Here is an 18,515-nt window from a genome sequence, read left to right on the forward strand (position 1 = left end):
CTTCTTCTTATTCTGCTTCTTCATCTTCTTCTTTTTTCCCTCCCGTCTTCTTCTTTCCCCCCTCTTGTCATCTCCTCCTTCTTCAACTGTTTCTTCTTCTTCTTCTTCTTCTTCTTCTTCATCTTCTTCTCCTTATCCTTCTTCTGTCTCGTCCTCCTCCTACTTTTTCTTCTTTTTCACCTGCTGTCTTCTTCCTCCTCTTCTTCATCTTCTTCTTCTCCTTCTCCTGTCTCCTCCTCCTCCTACTTCTACTTTTTCTTCTTTTTCACATCCTGTTTCCTTTTTCTTCATGATCTCCTGTCTTCTTCTTCTCCTTCTTTTTCCCTTCTGTCTTCTTCTCCTTCTTTTTCACTCCGGTCTTCTCCTCCTTCTTCAACTGTTTCTTCTTCTTCTCCTACTTCTCCTGTCTTCTTCTTCTTCTTCTTCTTCTTCTTCTTCTTCTTCTTCTTCTTCTTCTTCTTCTTCTTCTTGATATACAACTTGAGCTGAGACCTATCTGCGTAGATTGCACTAAGGTTAATCATAGCTAGGACTAGGGTACTCATCCTTTACCTCTATCAAGCTCTCCAGGTCGTCAAAATTATTGTTCAGCGAAGAACAACAACTACAGCCGCTGCTGCTGCTGCCGTCAGCAACCGACGTCGACAACACTTCAGAAACGTCATCGTCATTGTTTGTCGTCATCGGCCCATCATCATTTGTTGTCACTGGCACATCATCGTGATCATTTGTCATCACTACGTCATCATGATCTAAGTCATCGTGATCATCCATCATAATCACGTCATCATGATCTATGTCATCAACATCGATGTAGATCTTGTCGGAGGCTGTTATCTGGTCCCATTCATCTAAAACGGTTTCATTCATAAGACTCAAATTGGGTGAAAATTTGTCATCATCAACTTTGACACTTGGCATTTTCTGAGGATGTCTAGGAAAATACACATGTTTTCTGGCAGTTTTCAGTTTGTTTGCTAAAGCTGTTGGATGAGGTTTGTGATCCCATTCATTCAAAGCCATTTCAAGAGTCGAATCGGGTTTCCAAGGTAACAATTTGTCATCATCAACTCTGGCAAAGTGTTCACTGGGCATTTTCCGAGGATGTCTGCGAGGAGATAGTTCAACTTTGGCCAAGTTTTCACTGGGTATTCTCTGAGGAGACACCTGTTTCCTGGCTGTTGTCAGTTTGTTAGCTTTCAACCTTCCAGGTTCTCTATCATCGATGATCACCATATCGTCTTCAACCTCACCAGAAGTTTCATTGAGCATTTTTCCAGGTTCCTGATGAAGCCCAGCAGATGAGATACGTTTGGCAGTTTGTTGTTGGTTCGCTTTCATTCCATTAGCTAGATCTTCCTCATCTGTGATCAACAAATCATCTTTGGAAGTTTGTCGTTGGTTTGCTCTCATTCCATTCTCTAGATCTTCCTCATCTATGATCAACAAATCATCTTTGGCAGTTTGTAGTTTTTTCACTTTCATGTCTTTCACTAAATCTTCCTCATCTATGTCATCTTCCTCATCTATGTCATCTTCAACCTCACCAGAAGTTTCATGGGGCATTTTCCCAAGATGCCCAACAGATAGGATTCGTTTGGCAGTTTGTGGTTGGTTCACTTTCATGCCATTCCCTAGATCTTCCTCATCAATTACTAGATCATGGTATGACTCATTCAGGTCAACTAGAATACTGCTACCAACTTTCGCCAGATCCTTGACCTTCACAGTGTCTCCATCACTCATCTCCTCATCTGTAATGTTCCAATCTTTACTGTTTTGTTTAGCTGGTGAAACAGCTGTTCGGTCTTTCTCAATGCTCCAATCCTCACTGTTCTCTTCAGCTGATGGAACAGCTGTCGTACCAATGTTCCAATCATCACTGCAATGTGAACCTGGTGAAACAGCTGTTCGCTCATTTTCAATGCTGCAATCCCCGCTGTTTTGTTTAGCTGATGGAACAGCTGTTGCACCAATGTTCCAATCATCACTGCAATGTGAACCTGGTGAAACAGCTGTTCGGTCTTTCTCAATGCTCCAATCTCCACTGTTTCCTTTAGCTGATGAAACAGCTGTTGCACCAATGTTCCAATCGTCACTGCAATGTGAACCTGGTGAAACAGCTGTTCGATCTTTCTCAATAATCCAATCTCTGCTGTTTTCTTTACCTGGGAAAACAGTTGTTCCCTTCACAATATCCACACCCTTTTCATATAATATTCCCTTTTCCCTTATCATTTTTCCTTTGCCCGTAATATTCTCCATACCATTCTTTACAATATCCACACCCTTTTCATGTAATATTCCCTTTTCCCTTATAATTTTCCCTTTGCCTGTAATATTCTCCATACAATTCTTCACAATATCCACACCCTTTTCATGACCCCCGCTTGTAATATTCCCCTTACTATTTGGAACAAACCCGGCACTTAATCCTCTCTTTTTAGGAGTGTGACTATCTTCAGGAATTTCAGTCCTTGAATGAATGTATCCTTCAGATGGATGACATTTATCAGTACTGGAAAGAGATGTGTCACAGGTTATGGTCTTCTCATTCAATCTACTCTGAGGGAATTCGGTTTTCCCATCCAATCTTCTCCTCTGGCTATCTCCAAGGTCAAATCTGCCCTTCTTAGATGGTGTTGCATCACCATTTTCAGTTCTCCAACAAATATTCTCTTTGGTTGACTGAGAGTTGATGACGTCAGTGGATGATGGCTGGGCGTTGTTCATACCTGAGGTAGCTACTTGTGAATTGCTCGATGTTTGCAACTGATGTCCTTGAGAATTGCTCGAAAATTGCTTGTGACCAACTTGAGAATTGCTCGATGTTTGCAACTGATGTCCTTGAGAGTTGCTCAAAAATGGCTTGTTGACAATTGCAGCTTGTGAAGTTTGCAAATGGTGTCCTTGAGAATTGCTCGATGTTTGCAACTGATGCCCTTGAGAATTGCTCGATGTTTGCAACTGATGTACCTGGGAATTGCTCGAAAACTGCTTGTTGACAAGTGCTACTTGTGAAGTTTGCAACTGATGTCCCTGAGAGTTGCTCGAAAATTGCTTGTTGATATTTGCAACTTGTGAATTGCTCGAAGTTTGCAACTGATGTCCTTGAGAGTTGCTTGAAAACGGCTCATTCACAATTGCTACTTGTGAAGTTTGCAACTGATGTGCTTGAGAATTGCTCGAAAACTGCTTGTTGCCAATTGCTACTTGTGAAGTTTGCAACTGATGTCCTTGAGAATTGTTCGACAACTGCTTGTGGCCAGCTTCAGAATTCTTCGAATTAGTTTGCATCAGTTCGCCCCTGGTACTGCTACCATCTTCAGATGTTTTGCTGATTTTCAACACAATCCTCTCCCTGTGGGTTTCAACTGGTTTCCAGCCTCTCTCACCCTCAACCGGTTTCACCCTCTCTTTCCGGCGCCTGCTCTTCCGGTTCTCCGATCTCTTCCTCTTCTTATTCTGATGTCTATCCGTTAGTCCACCGCCATGTTGTGTCCTAAAATGATGGTAGAACTGACTGTTGCCGTATATAAGAGTGCAACACTGGGTGCAGTAGTGGATTGCCAGCGTTTTGTGTTTGTGTTTTTGCTTCATGTGCTCGGCAAGTTCGTTTTCGGTGAGGACAGTCACTTCGCAACGCGGACAATTTCTGGGGGACACCCTGTTGTGGAGTTCTAGATGCACTGACAGCTCACTGGCGCAGCTTGTCACAAACTTACATTTGTTGCACGCTCTCTCTGTTGTTTCTTCTTCTTCTCCATCCTCTTCTTCTTCTTCTTCTCCACCACCTTCTTCTTCGCTCAATTCGCAGGTTGATCTATCACCCAACACTGCCTGTCAAAGAATAAAATCAAATTTTATCACCTGTTACAAAATTAAACACCGCCTGTTGCAAAGGCTAAAAATAAACTTTCTACTCGTGATATTTTTCAAAGTTTTTTGATTTGTATATCATCAAGCTATCAAAATGAAAAAGTTTTTTTTCTGATCATTACTTTTTGAGATATGAGCGCCTAAAGATTAAATTTTTGGGACAGAACATTTCAAATTCGGTAAGAGATAAATCCATGAGATTTAGAGGATAGATTCTTCATGGTATTGTTGATCTAGTAGAATAAACATTTTCTGAAAATATACATTTTTAAGATAGTTATTCAATTTACTAAGAATAACCAAAAATAACTTTTAGTTGAGTTATTTTTAGTAAATTGAATAACTTTTTCAAAAATTGATATTTTCAGAAAATTTTTGTTTTACTAGATCAACAATACCATGAATCCATGAGATAAATCTCATGGATTTATCTCTTACCGAATTTGAAATGTTCTGTCCCAAAAATTCAAACTTCAGGTGCTCATATCTCAAAAAGTAATGATTGCAGAAAAAATGTTTTCCTGAGAAAACTTTTTCATTTTGATAGCTTGATGTAATACAAACCGAAAAACTTTGAAAAATATCACGAGTAGAATAGTTATTTGTATATCTAGAGTGAAAAGTACGACTTTTTCTCCCTGTGGGAAAAAGTTTGAAGCCTGAGGCGAAGCCGAGGGCAACAATTTTCCTGAGGGAGAAAAAGTATTTTTTGCTCGTGATGTACACAACATTTTTCCTCCATCTACATTATTTTTTTATAGACTCTGCAAATAAAATCATTCTAATAACTTACGTATTGGTGACAATGTTTCCTAACAACATAACCTGGCATCTAAAACCTAAAAACTGGTCGACTGATTGGCACTGCCGATTGCGTTATCTATCGGCAAAAGTTGTAACAATTATATCAGCTGGGCAGCCACCAAACATGGCTGACTCCAGATCGCGCGGTTCAGATTTTGAATTGCAGATCCAAAATATTTGTTGGCTGGTATTTTTGAATAGAATAAAATATTTTTAAAATTGTATAAATTTTCATCGTCTACTAATATTAAGAATATAATATCATACAAACATATATTTCATGAGTTGATCAAATTTCTGGTTGTGGTATTGAATTCAGTTGACTCAATGACAGACACCTCTATTATGCTTTCTCATCTGAGCTTAGACCTTCTAACCTATTACCATGTGAGTTTTTAAAATAGAGATGCTTCCCATGTTATTTAAATGGAGTCACTTTTCCTCCCTAGGAAGTTTTTCTGTTTTTTACTACCGAGAGCGAAAAAGTGACACTTTAGTATTATATTTAAGGGAGTAAAGTAAGTACTTTGGACAGTAGGTGGAGGAAAAGTTTATTTATAGCCTTTGCACAGCCTTAAACACACAGATTGTTCAACTTGGCAACATTGTACAACGAGTTTATATGGGCTTGAGACATGGTAGAACAAGGATCAATTCTTGACCCTCTACTTCTCCTTATCTTCATGAATGATCTCATCATGAAGGGGGAAGAAGTACTATTTTTATTTTATTTTATTTTTTTATTTTATTTATTTATTGTATAAAATACTATAATCATTATACAATTATGACATTGGAGGAAAAACTAGGCTAAGCCTGTACTATTTCTCTCCAAAAATTTTGATAAAATGTTAATGTTGTCCAAAAGATAAGGTTATATAGTCACACACTGCTTCGTCACTTGATTTTCGGTCCAGAAATGATGATTTAAAATTTTGAATTTTGAAGGTTGATAAACCTTCTGCCATAAATTTTCAGAAGACACCACGCTTGTTGCCTGGGATGGAGATCCTCTTGGAACACAGTACTTCATAGGTACAAGACCTCAACTGCAAGTGTCCAATCCTATAGTGAGGCCCACGTTATAACGGCAGTGTTTGATAAGCAATGGTATTACTATCCTTGTCTATCATTCTATAAAGCAGATAGCACTATCTCTTTCTCGCTTTGCTCTGTTGCCAGATCGTCTTTCAAAAATGTAGAATTGATAATAAATTAACAAAATATTGCATCTAAATCATGAAAATTTATTATTGAAAAATATGATTTCTTGCTTAATAATATATAATTGATTATTCTAAACGAGAATGAACAGTTCATATTACATCAATAAACCTGTATCAGCTACCGTCTATGGAAGGCATTGACAAGACAGAGGATCGGCAACATTGATCTCCTATCTTTTTCCACTGCCATTATAACGTGGACCTCACTATAGGAAACACACTCGACTGTGAAGAAAATATATGAGTTCATTACAGTAGAATATGCTGTAATGAGAATCATATGTTTATTTGTTCTGCAAACAGCTGTTTACCGGCTTGATTTCATGCATGGAAAACCGCTAAGATTGATTGACTATGACAAAAATAAATGAATAACTACAGATGGAAACAAATTGGAAGTTGCATTATTGTTCAAATGCTAAATAATAAATAATTAAATATAAAGAAAATAAAAATCTCAGTACCCTTTTTTGAAATATTCATCAATTTTTATTTTCTTTATATTTATATTACAAGTAGCCCTATACAGAAAAGAAATAAATAATTATTATTGAACGAAATTCTTAATTAAATGCTGTAAATCACCCCGAAGACTTCTGCTACTGCAAATATTGTCAACAGGGTAAACAGCTAGATGGAAATTCGATGAGCGCTACTATACAAAAATTATTTTGTCATTCCCGGGCTGACAAATAATTTTGTATCGAATTTCCATCTAGCTGTTTAACCTGTTGACAATATTTGCAGTAGCAGAAGTCTTCGGGGTGATTTACTACGGGGTGATAATTGAGAATTTCGTTTAATAATAATATTGCTTTGTTTTGAATAATTGTGATGTCTCCGGTGTTTGGAATTAATTGATTTTTAGTAAATTATTTATTTTGCAGTTGGAAAATTATCTATCTATCTATATATATATATATATATAAAAGCGAAATGGCACTCACTCACTGACTGACTCACTCACTCACTCGCAGAACTAAAAATATACCGGGTAATGTAGAATTATCCATAATTGATCAGAAATAATAATTATATTATTCAAAATAAACACATATTTTTGCGATGATTCCAAATTCATCAAAAAAGTTGATTTCTCTTTTAATCCTTCAACCATGGAACTTTTTTAGCAGATGCACTCAGCTGATGGGGGCTCTTAATCCATCAGCTTATCTCATGAGAAATTAATGTCTTCTTGAAATTTTTAAAAGATTTGATCAAAATAATCTGATTTGTTGACATGACATCATGGTATATCATTCTAAATTAGAGTAATTTTATATAATAATTTTCAAAGTTTATAATTATTTTACAGTTTTAAGTGATTAGTGAGAGTTATTTTGTTATTGAATTTGGTTTGTAAACAACCCCAATTATAACTTTTCTGTTTTCAAATTTTTGGACTGAAATTTAGACCTGAATTCGAGTGTATGGAACATAACCTACTTTTTGGACTATTTATCTATATATATAAAAGCGAAATGGCACTCACTCACTCACTGACTGATTGACTCACTCACTAACTCGCAGAACTAAAAATCTACCGGACCAAAAACGTTCAAATTTGGTAGGTGTGTTCAGTTGGCCCTTTAGAGGCGCACTAAGAAATCTTTTGGCGATATTTTAACTCTAAGGGTGGTTTTTAAGGGTTTAAAGTTCGTCTTTTAGCATGTATATTCTTCTTATTCCAATATCTTTAAATTATAATTGAAATATCCACACCATATGTTAATATAGAACTATAATCTAGACAGAGTACCTCTTCGAAACAGTTGTTCTGGTAACTAAATTAAAAATTTTGTCAGATTGGCATTAAGTTGAGTTGACTTTGTTAGGTTGGCACCAAGTTGAAGATTGAAATGCATTCATCCAGGGCCTCCTAAATACCAATTTATCCAATTAGCCAAAATTAGCGTTTTCTCAGCTTCTCTGCGTTTCCTCACCTCTTTAATAATTGATGGAAATATTTTAAAAAATTCAGTACACAAGTTTAGCTGAGGTGGAAGAATTTTGTTCGCCAAAGATACGCCGATATAGTAACAGGTGTTTTCGAGATCAAATTGACATAATACGTTCAAATTCGGTACAGAGGTTCCACTGAGGTCTACATGCAGGCGAGGACGCTGATCTCATTTTCGGATGATCCAGTCGGGGGTCCAGGGGGCGGAGCCCCCTGGCTAGACGGATACGGCGAGCGAAGCGAGCCTGACGGCTAGTTAATATTAAAATTGATAATTGGAATAATATGAATAATATCATCTGCTATTCAAAACCAATAAGCAAGAAGCACCTGGATGCAAAATGCCGCATCGCGCCTCCTCAGTTGTGCGATTACATCCAGCTAAAGTTTGTCATGAGATGCATTAACTATTTGGCGGTAGAATTTTTTAAAGTTGAGTCTTTATAACATCAATATTCAAGCCAAATATTTCAGATCAATACAACATTTCGTTCTTGAGATAAAAATAATCTAAGTAGAAAATACAAAATGGGAGCTCTAAGGATAACCGCTGAGTTTTGGACACTTCAAATACGACATTTGTAGTCTCCTAGCATCCAGGAACAATACCATAGCCCCCTCTAATACAAGGCCCCGGCCTACGATATTGCAACGTCGCAGTGTAGGCCTAGAATCCAAAGACCTTAAAGAGATATAGACCCACAATGTCTATGTTTTCCCAATGATAGCTCTTACTTGAAATTGAAGGCCGCCATTGGGGTATTTTAGCACGAGATATTATATATTTATATATACTTTGATCACAAAGGCATTGGTGGCATTGGTATGTAATAATCTTATGGGTTGTCCCCTCAATGGCGGATTTCAATTCCAAGTACGACACTAGCGCTGCATGTGAGTCTATGCATCTTTAAGGTCTTTGCTAGAATCTAATACATGATTGGTGAAAAAGATTTAAAAAAAATACCAGCTGATCTTTTTCACCAATCATGTATTAGATTGTAGGCCTACACTGCGACGTTGCAATATTGTAGGCCGGGGCCTTTTATTAGAGGTGGCTATGCTTATATACAAGGTTTTTGAAAATTATGGATTTTAAGGATAATATAAAAGGAAAAGGAGCCTCCTTCATACGCCAATATTAGAGTCAAAATCAGACTATATCATAAATCAGCTGTCGAGTGGATTCGAACATTATAGGGTATTGTCATAGCCACATCTAATACAAGGCTCCGGCCTACGATATTGCAACATCGCAGTGTAGGCCTAGTATCTAATACATGATTGGTGGAAAAGATCAGCTGGTATTTTTTTAAATCTTTTTCACCAATAATGTATTAGATTCTAGGCCTACACTGCAACGTTGCAATATCGTAGGCCGCGGCCTTGTATTAGAGGTGGCTATGACAATACCCTAGAATGTTCGACACTACCTCTGAAACACCTTGTATAAATAAAGAAATAAATAACTTATCAGAAGAAGAATGGATGACATTGTAGACCTACCTGTTCTCCAGCAATGTTATTCAAAATGGAGTTACTATTTAGCACACTCTTTTCTTATGTCATCCATGAATTCCAATTTGGCCAGACATAGGTGGCATATCACTTTCGAGAATGAATCACTTTCCGCAATCTGAAATCACACAAATTATATAATAGAGGGAAAAATCATCTTAAACATGTAGGGGATAAGAGATTCACTAATGACGCATCATCACGTCTCAACTACTCAACTGATTATTGATTTGAGTACTTTATTTATGTTGATTACAATATATACTGGCTTATACACTTATATACAATAGCTTACAATACAGCAAAATTATAGATGAATTTACATAATATAGACTGAGAAAATAATTATTGATCTGTATATGATATGAAAAAGTAATTTGTAATATAATAACTATAGATGTTATATTGTAATGCATGTACATAAATTGGCGGAGCTTTGGACATATCATTGTCCATTCTTCGGAAAGAATATTAAAAATATCCTCCCCACTAACTCTCTACCAATGTTCCTCCCCACTAACTCTCTACCCTCTCTGATGGGAGGTGAAATTAGCGTGTTCGTGGCGCATAAGTCTGTACGCACATTTGAAATACTATTTCAAGGCCTGAATTTTGTAGAAAACTTTGGTGTAAACGCAACTTAAAAGAATTGAGTTGTCAAATTTCATGTGTAATGGATTGCTCTCTGTTTATTCTTTTTACTTTCCTTGCCCTATTACCATAGGTAAGGAAAGTATTGCTTTCGGAAAAAAATTAAGGTACTGAAATTCCTAAATTTCTATACGTTTCAAGGTCCCCTGAGTCCAAAAAAGTGGTTTTTGGGTATTGGTCTGTATGTGTGTGTGTGTATGAGTGTATGTGCGTCTGTGTACACGATATCTCATCTCCCAATCAACGGAATGACTTGAAATTTGGAACTTAAGGTCCTTTCACTATAAGGATCCGACACAAACAATTTCGATCAAATGCAATTCAAGATGGCGGCTAAAATGGCGAACATGTTGTCAAAAACACGGTTTTTCGTGATTTTCTCGGAAACGGATCCAACGATTTTGATCAAATTCATACCTAAAATAGTCATCGATAAGCTCTATCAACTGCCACAAGTCCCATATCTGTAAAAATTTCAGGAGCTCCGCCCCATCAATGCAGATAGATTCCCAATTATCAGGCTTCAGATACAATTGAAACAAAAAAAATCAAGTGGAGTAGATTGAGCATGAAAATCTCTACAGTTAATGTTCAGTAACATTTTCACCTAAAATTGAAAATAAGCTTTAAATTCGAGAAAATGTGATTATTTAATTGCAAATTATTGTTGATTCTATTAAATCATTCACTATGAAGAGATAGCAGACCTCATGTGTGTCTCCAGCGTTATTGCCCTGTCACCAGCTGGCTCAAATTTCTGAATAGTAGGCTTGATATGCGCGGGAACACTAGCGTCAGGTGATAAATTTTCATAACGGCAAGGAAAGTTGTGTGAGTGCGCCACACCAGATTTTTTAGTTTAGTAGCAGCTCAGAACTAGAGCTGATAAGACCAGCATGTGTGCCGCGATCTTTTTATAGAAGTGAGACACACCCCCCTCAGCCATCTGTTGATGCTAACAAGTACGCAACATGCTCATTATCAATTTATAGAACAGAGACACATGCCAAACAGGGGCGTTAACTTGCAGTGTTATGGTTTTTCAAAATTCAAAAAATTGAGGGGGGAGAGGGAGGAGTGGTTTTTCGAGCAAAAAAGCTTCCTTTAACTGTCTACTTCCCCCTACTCACGATCTCTTTCTTGCTTTGCTCGGTTACCAGATCGTCTTTCAACAATTAATAATTAATTAACAAGATATTTCATCTGAGTTATGAAAACTCATTAAAAATATGATTTCTTGTTTAACAAAATACAATTGATTATTTTAAACGAGAATGAACAGTTAATATTACATCAATAAACCTGTATCAGCTACCGTCTATAGAAGGCATTGACAAGACGGAGGTTTGGCAACGTTGTTCTCCTATCTTTCTTCACTGCCATTATAAGGAGTACCTCACTATAGGCGCACACCAGCTAGTCAAGACAAGACATGATCAGACACTTTTAGTCACAATACTTCACATAGTTGCTTATGACTCAACTCACACTGATTAGTCACTGCAATTAAACATGTCTTCATAAGCAACTATGAGAAGTATTGTGACTAAACGTGTCTTGTCTTGTCTTGACTAACTGGTGTATGCCTAGCCTTAATGTATCCATCTGATTTGTGTAATATTCAATGTGAAAAAATAATTGACCGAGCGAAGTGAAGTCTAAGATTCAAGTCGACGGTTTGGCATTTCTCTTAATGTTTAAATGTTTGAATGTTTTAATATTTAATGTTTTAATATTTGATCGTTTGAATGTTTGAATGTTTAAATGTTTAAATGTTTAAATGTTTAAATGTTTATATGTTTATATGTTTATATGTTTATATGTTTATATGTTTATTTGTTTATAGTTTATATGTTTATTTGTTTATATGTTATATGTTTATATGTTATATGTTTATATGTTTATATGTTTATATGTTTATATGTTTATATGTTTATATGTTTATATGTTTATTTGTTGCGCATTTACGGCGAAACGCGGTAATAGATTTTCATGAAATTTGACAGGTATGTTCCTCTTTTAATTGCGCGTCGACGTATATACAAGGTTTTTGGAAATTTTGCATTTCAAGGATAATATGAAAGGAAAAAGGAGCCTCCTTCATACGCCAATATTAGAGTAGAAATCAGACTATAGAATTATTCATCATAAATCAGCTGACAAGTGATTACACAGATGTGTGGAGAAGCCAGTCTATTGCTATTCCATAAGGTCTATAGTTTCAATCAGGTACTTGTGGATGAGAATACTGCGTGACGTCTACTGTTCACAGAACTACTAATATTCTAACCTGAATTCCATGAACCGTTAAAATCTTTGTAGAGATCTGGAATCCTTCAGAAAAAACAGAGAGAGGAGAATTCCATAAATCGTGCTTCAGGCAAAGACGGCAGTAGTTCTTATCCATATTCTTCTGATTTTCCAACATCAACACCTGAAAACCATAAAAAAAACAGAATCAATTATTAATTCTTCATTGTTAAAAGATGATCTGGCAGCAGAGCAAAGCAAGGAAGAGATGAAAAAGAAGATGAAGAATATCATCTCAAAAGCAACGTGTTGCATCCGAAAAGATACACAAGAAGATTTTTTATAGGTACCTATACTAGAGGTCCACGTTATAATGGCAGTGTTTGATTAGCAATGGTATTGCTATCCTTGTCTATCATTCAACAATGATAGCAGATAGCGCTATCTCTTTCTCGCTTTGCTCTGTTGCCAGATCGTCTTTTAACAATGTATAATTAATAATTAATCAACAGAATATTTTATCTTAATTATGAAAATTCATAATGAAATTATTGGAAATGATAATTTCTTGCTAAATAAGTTATAACTGATTATTTTAAACAAGAATGAACAGTTATTTTACATCAATAAACCTAAAAACACGTCATTCACATTGGCTACTTTTGAACAAATAAATAAAAACAATATAAAAATCTTGTAGTACCCTTTTTTATTTTTTTTTTTTAAACTTTAAAATATTTAAACGACTAGTTTCGACCTCAACTTAGGTCATTTTCAAGTTAAAATGTAGAAAATAAATAAACAAGTTGATACTATATCATAAATGAACATTTATGCTTATTTTCATATGATTAAATTATTTTCTTATTCATTATTTTCGGTTGACGTTATTAAATTTTGATAAATTTAATTTTTTTTAATTTTATCGAAATTATAATAATTTTGATATCAAAATTATAATAATTTTGATAAACATATATTATTCAATTTGACTTACATAATTCTATTTTTGATAAAATTGAAAGTAAATAAACTTTAATAACTTCAACCAAAAATAATGGATAATAAATTTATTAATCATATTAAAATAAGCATATTTTTATATTATATAGTATCAATTTGTTTATTTATTTTCCACTTAACTTGAAAATGACCTATAATTGAAAGTAGTCCATAAAATATTTTAACGTTTTTAATAATAAAAGGTTTTACAAGTTTTTATACTGTTTTTATTAATTTTAATCAATAAACCTGTATCATCTACCGTCTATAGAAGGCATTGACAAGACAGATGTTTGGCAATGGTGTGCTCCTATCTTATTCTCTACTGTCATTATAACGTTGACCTATTAATATGCAACTCAAAAGAAGTTTATTTTTATTTGTGAAAACGTTGAAATTAGCAGAATGTAAATTATAATAGTTTTACCATTTTACCGACCAAAAATAATATTTCATTCAATCACTCAGATTTTCAAGAACCCGACTACAATAAAAATAATAATGTTATAAATAGAAAACTAACCTCAAAAAATCAATATTGTTGACTTGATCTTGTCACTGTAGAGGAAGTGTTTTTTAGAAAACTCGAAAAACCTTACACAATGATAGTTGAATTTGAAGAGAAATATATTGTTGTCAACATGGTAAATTGAAAGTTGGAATTTGTTTTGTTGCAACAATATTTCATGGCGGGGGGTGCTAAAACAAAAAAAAAGGCAGTAGAAAGTAGATAACACAAAACAGATGTTGGCCCCGAAGCTTGTCGCTCTGGAAGGGGAAGTACAAGCAGTTGACACTACTGACTGACAACACATATTTATGGTGCTGGCGCTCTGTATTGAGTAGTAGTTCCATCAATAGCCACTTGACTGAAAAGTATACAAAATAAAATTATTCTCTCATCTACAAATGTTGGCTACCGTACACACAACTATACAATATAATATATTATTTTGTGTAGCAATCTAGGTGTGATAGAATATCTATAATATTCCATAAAATCACTTCTATGGGCTACTTTTGTTCAAATTAATAAAAACAATATAAAAACTTGTAGTACCCTTTATAAAAAAAACTTTGAAATATTTTAACGACTACTTTCTACCATAGGTAATTTTCAATTTCAAATAAGGACAAAATAAAAATCATGTATTTTTTGTATATTTTAACTTGAAAATGACCTATGGTCAAAACTATAGTGAGGTCCACGTTATAATGACAGTATTCGATCAACTTTGGTTTTGCTATCCTTGTCTATCATTTGACGAAGCCGGTGGTACTATCCTTTTCTAGATCCACAACAATGACAATTATGTTTTTGACAGTGTAGAAATATAATAAATCAATGTAAAGAATCGGCATCGCTATTCTTCTATCTTTATCCACTGCCATTATAATGTGGACCACACTATAGTTGTTCATATATTTCAAAGTTTTCAATAAAGAGTAGTACAAGTTTCTATAATATTCAATAAACTCAAGGATGAATTTTTTTCTATTTTTCGACCGAATTCGACTTATGATGCATGATTTTGAACCGCCTTGACGAGCCGAGAAGAACAAGCTGTAGTAGAATAAGATCCGATCATTGTGTCGAAAGCTATGAGTGTTTAAAATTTTGATCCATGAGGTGTCCTTATGCCTCCTTCGCCAGACTTGGGATTCTCACAGTTTTTAGCCAGTTCATCTTTGCTTCCCTGGTTGGTATTAGGAATACTAATCTGACAGTGAATTTGAGGGGGTTGCAGAGTGCCTACTCACTTCGAAATGCTCTCGAAGTCAATGTTCCTCGATGTAGGCTAAGTAAGGCTCAGAACTGTTATCCCAATATCGCTATTAAAATGTTTAATATGCTACCTCCATCTGTGCGTCATTTGAGTGACAGTGAGTTTAAGAGGAGACTCAAGTCCTGGCTGCGTGCCAGACCATACTACTCCTTGAGTGAATTTTTTCAGGAGTCTACAGTTGACATTTAGTGGCCATCACCGTGTTTAGCCATCTATGCCATTATGTTTTATTTTTTGACGTGACAGTGTTGTCAAAAACTTCTGTGTGATATTGTATTTTTGACGTGATGACCAACCCAGCTCATCTGGCTGGTTAATGGTCCTACAAATGAAGATTGAAGAAGATTGAAGATATGCGTGTCTCTCCACTAAATTAAGTACATCTAACGGGTTATTCTCAAAGAACATGATGTTATGAACTTATATCATTGTGCAAAATCTCAATGTGATAACAATAGAGTTGTTGATGATGATTGAAGCTGAAAATAAGGTGTTTTTCAAAATAAAAGGAGCATTGTTGTCAGGTGTACCTGGAAATCTATTTGAGATAGAGCGCTCTACCTGGTCTCAGATTGTAGAGCACAAAACCATGAAAATAGCCTATAGTGTGATCCATGTTATAATGGCAGTGGATAAAGATAGAAGAATAGCGATGCCAATTCTCTGCATTGATTAATTATATTTCTACACTGTCAAAAACATTATTGTCATCGTTGTTGACCTCGAAAAGGATAGTACCACCTGCTATGTCGGTTGATAGACAACGATAGCAAAACCAAAGTTGATCAAATACTGTCATTATAACGTGAACCTCACTATAGAGAGATACTGAATAATACATCCAAATAATAACAATCGGAAAATATTATCAAATACTAGAACTCTTCAAAAATGATTTTCTTCTGCAAATTTCACTCATTTTTGAAAAATTTTAACTCAGTACTCATCAGAGATGTAATGATTCAAATAATTCCATTTTATTAGGAATTTCATGATCTAAAAAAAAGGCAGGAGCAAATTTTTCTGACCAATTACAGGATTTGGCATAAATGGCTGAAAACTGGAAAATGAACCGAAAATACATGGTTTTTGGGCCACTTTGTGTCTAGCAGGAAGAAATTTTGCATGAAAAAATTGGTTCTGGATTTGTCCTATATATCCAAACAATACATTAAAAAATCAGAATAACGATAAAAATTCCAACACACCACCTTTTTCATGTCGAAATTGACTGGACTAAAGGCTTTTCTGGGAAGAGGGTTTTCTCGAAAAGAATGATTGGAATTTCAAAACAGCTTCTGTGCAACTGGGATTTACAGTATTTTTGACCCTATTCAAGAAGTAGTCCAACAAAAAAAAATCGATAATTTACTATAGATTCACACTTCGCATAATCAATTTGTGTCTTCTCTGAATTCGAGCAATTCCAGTTTTAGATGCGTTTAAACAGTTTGTACTGTGATTTGGCCGATTGAGAATCATGGTACTCATCAACTCCTCATTTTGTATGAACCATTGAATCTTCCATGCATTTTGAACAAATAGTAATTTCTTATCATTTAATTCTATAAATATATTATTCCTGCCTCACAATTTTTGCTATGAATATTTTTTATTTATCTATGTAACAGGTGGTAGCACTGACCACTTGACAGCCTGCAATAGAAAACAGAAAGTTTCTCCTTCTCACTCATCTCTTCTCACTTCTCAGTTTCATTCGACGCCATTTTCATTTTAAGCGTAGTCAAACATTCAAGTAAATACTCTGTTTCAACATAATTGCAAATTGTACTTTGTGTCTGTAAATGCGCGACTTACTCAAATGGCTTGTTTAAATACACTTAAACAAGAAATAAAAACATTGGAAGCAGTTTTTCCCAAAAATCACGAGCGTTTTCAAATCGTATCTGCCAGTGTAGATGAGCTAAACTGCAGGTTTGTTGGAAGAAATGGCAAAAAATACGAAATACACGCCAATATCACGGTAAGTTTATTGCTTTATTTCATATTATATCATTCCAATGTGTTTAAAATCTAAATTGAGCCTTTAAAATAAAATTCAAAATGAAATTAGCTGTCAAGCTGGTTTTGGAGACAAAGGCAAATTAGTCAGCTGGGTACAGGGTAATGCATGGCTGTGTGAAATGTTTTTGGTTTGTGTTTAATTGTTTTAATTTGCTTCTTAAATCTGAAATTTAAAACAGAAATTGTTATTTGTTTGAATTGAAATTATATTAAAATGCAAACTAATAAAGGAATGTTACTATAATTTATAAATTACGTATTAATTACAATTGATTTTTGAAAGTTGACATGACATTTTGTTTACGTGCTCAATATGACCTGTACTGTCACTTTATTTCATTGATAACCTTCCATTATATAAACTTTTAAAACTATGACTAAGTTAGATCAAGACTATTTAGAATAGCTACTTCTAGTTTTATAATGAGACATGTTTTTTTTACTTAACTTAGGTTAGCTTATTAATTTAATAGAAGGAATAATAAATTTTATTTTTGAATGCCCATTATTTATTTGTAGATTATATTGATTTATCTGATAGAAAGTAAACGTTAATTTTGAGAAATTAAACATATGTAACTAGCTGAAACCAGATTATTTTTTCAAACTCCAGCAAAAATAGAACAGCAACGCTGCAATTTTTTTATTTAGTAGATTATTTTTACCGATAAATTACTTACTTTAAACTTATTAAATTGAGGTCTTTGCCAAGGACTGGGGTTTCCAAATAGGCAGTGTCTGAATTCTCTGATCACAGTAAAATAACCTACATGTTCATTCAAGCTGTAGAGAGGCTGCTTGACACCCAAATAGAGTAAAATAGCTTACCAGGTCTTAATTCCACACTATGGAATAGAACCATGAGTCCCGTGTTTCCTGAACTGATTAATTAGTTGTTGATGCTTGTTCATTGACCGAGCGAAGTGAGGTCTAAGATTCAAGTCAACAGTTTGGCATTTCTCTTTATGTTTATATGTTGCGCATTTACGGCGAAACACGGTGATAGATTTCCATGAAATTTGACAGGTATATTCCTTTTTAAATTGCGTGTCGACGTATATAGGCTACAAGGTTTTTGGAAATTTTGCATTTCAAGGATAATACAAAAGGAAAAGGAGTCTCCTTTAAACGCCAATGTTACTGTAAAAATCAGACTATAGAACTATTCATTATAAATCAGCTGTCTAGTGGACTATAATACTACCCGTTCAAAAACATCGAACATCTTGAAAATGTATCTTTCCATCAACGTTAATAGACAGTGTTGTCTACTAACTTTGTCATTCCATAAGCTGAGGCCATGATTCTAGTTTAGAGTTTGGAGTTATTGATAGAAAACATTTTTCTTTTTTAATCTGATGATCAAAATTGCAACAAATATTATTGAAAATAAATTGATTTCTAAAATCATGA

At 34.7% G+C, this 18,515-nt stretch overlaps 2 protein-coding genes across 2 annotated transcripts in view; one reads left to right on the top strand and one right to left on the bottom strand.

The window, feature by feature from the left end:
- Positions 1-406: 406 nt before the first annotated feature.
- Positions 407-14,030, bottom strand: LOC120353159. Its single transcript, XM_039435910.1, has 5 exons — positions 13,814-14,030; positions 12,329-12,472; positions 9,376-9,505; positions 2,992-3,840; positions 407-2,958 (listed from the first exon to the last, which is right to left on the bottom strand). The coding sequence occupies exons 4-5, from the start codon at positions 3,598-3,600 to the stop codon at positions 517-519; spliced, it is 3,051 nt and encodes a 1,016-aa protein (XP_039291844.1). The 5' UTR covers positions 3,601-3,840; positions 9,376-9,505; positions 12,329-12,472; positions 13,814-14,030; the 3' UTR covers positions 407-516.
- Positions 14,031-16,762: 2,732 nt separating this feature from the next.
- Positions 16,763-18,515, top strand: part of LOC111059595 (ubiquitin-conjugating enzyme E2 Q2) — a 31,391-nt gene continuing 29,638 nt past the window's right edge. Inside the window, exon 1 of the mRNA XM_039435911.1 lies at positions 16,763-17,061. Coding sequence (XP_039291845.1) covers positions 16,900-17,061 — 162 coding nt within the window. The 5' untranslated portion in view covers positions 16,763-16,899. The remainder of the gene's footprint in view (positions 17,062-18,515) is intronic.

Source organism: Nilaparvata lugens, chromosome 9 (assembly GCF_014356525.2).
Source record: "Nilaparvata lugens isolate BPH chromosome 9, ASM1435652v1, whole genome shotgun sequence".
NCBI lineage: Eukaryota > Metazoa > Arthropoda > Insecta > Hemiptera > Delphacidae > Nilaparvata > Nilaparvata lugens.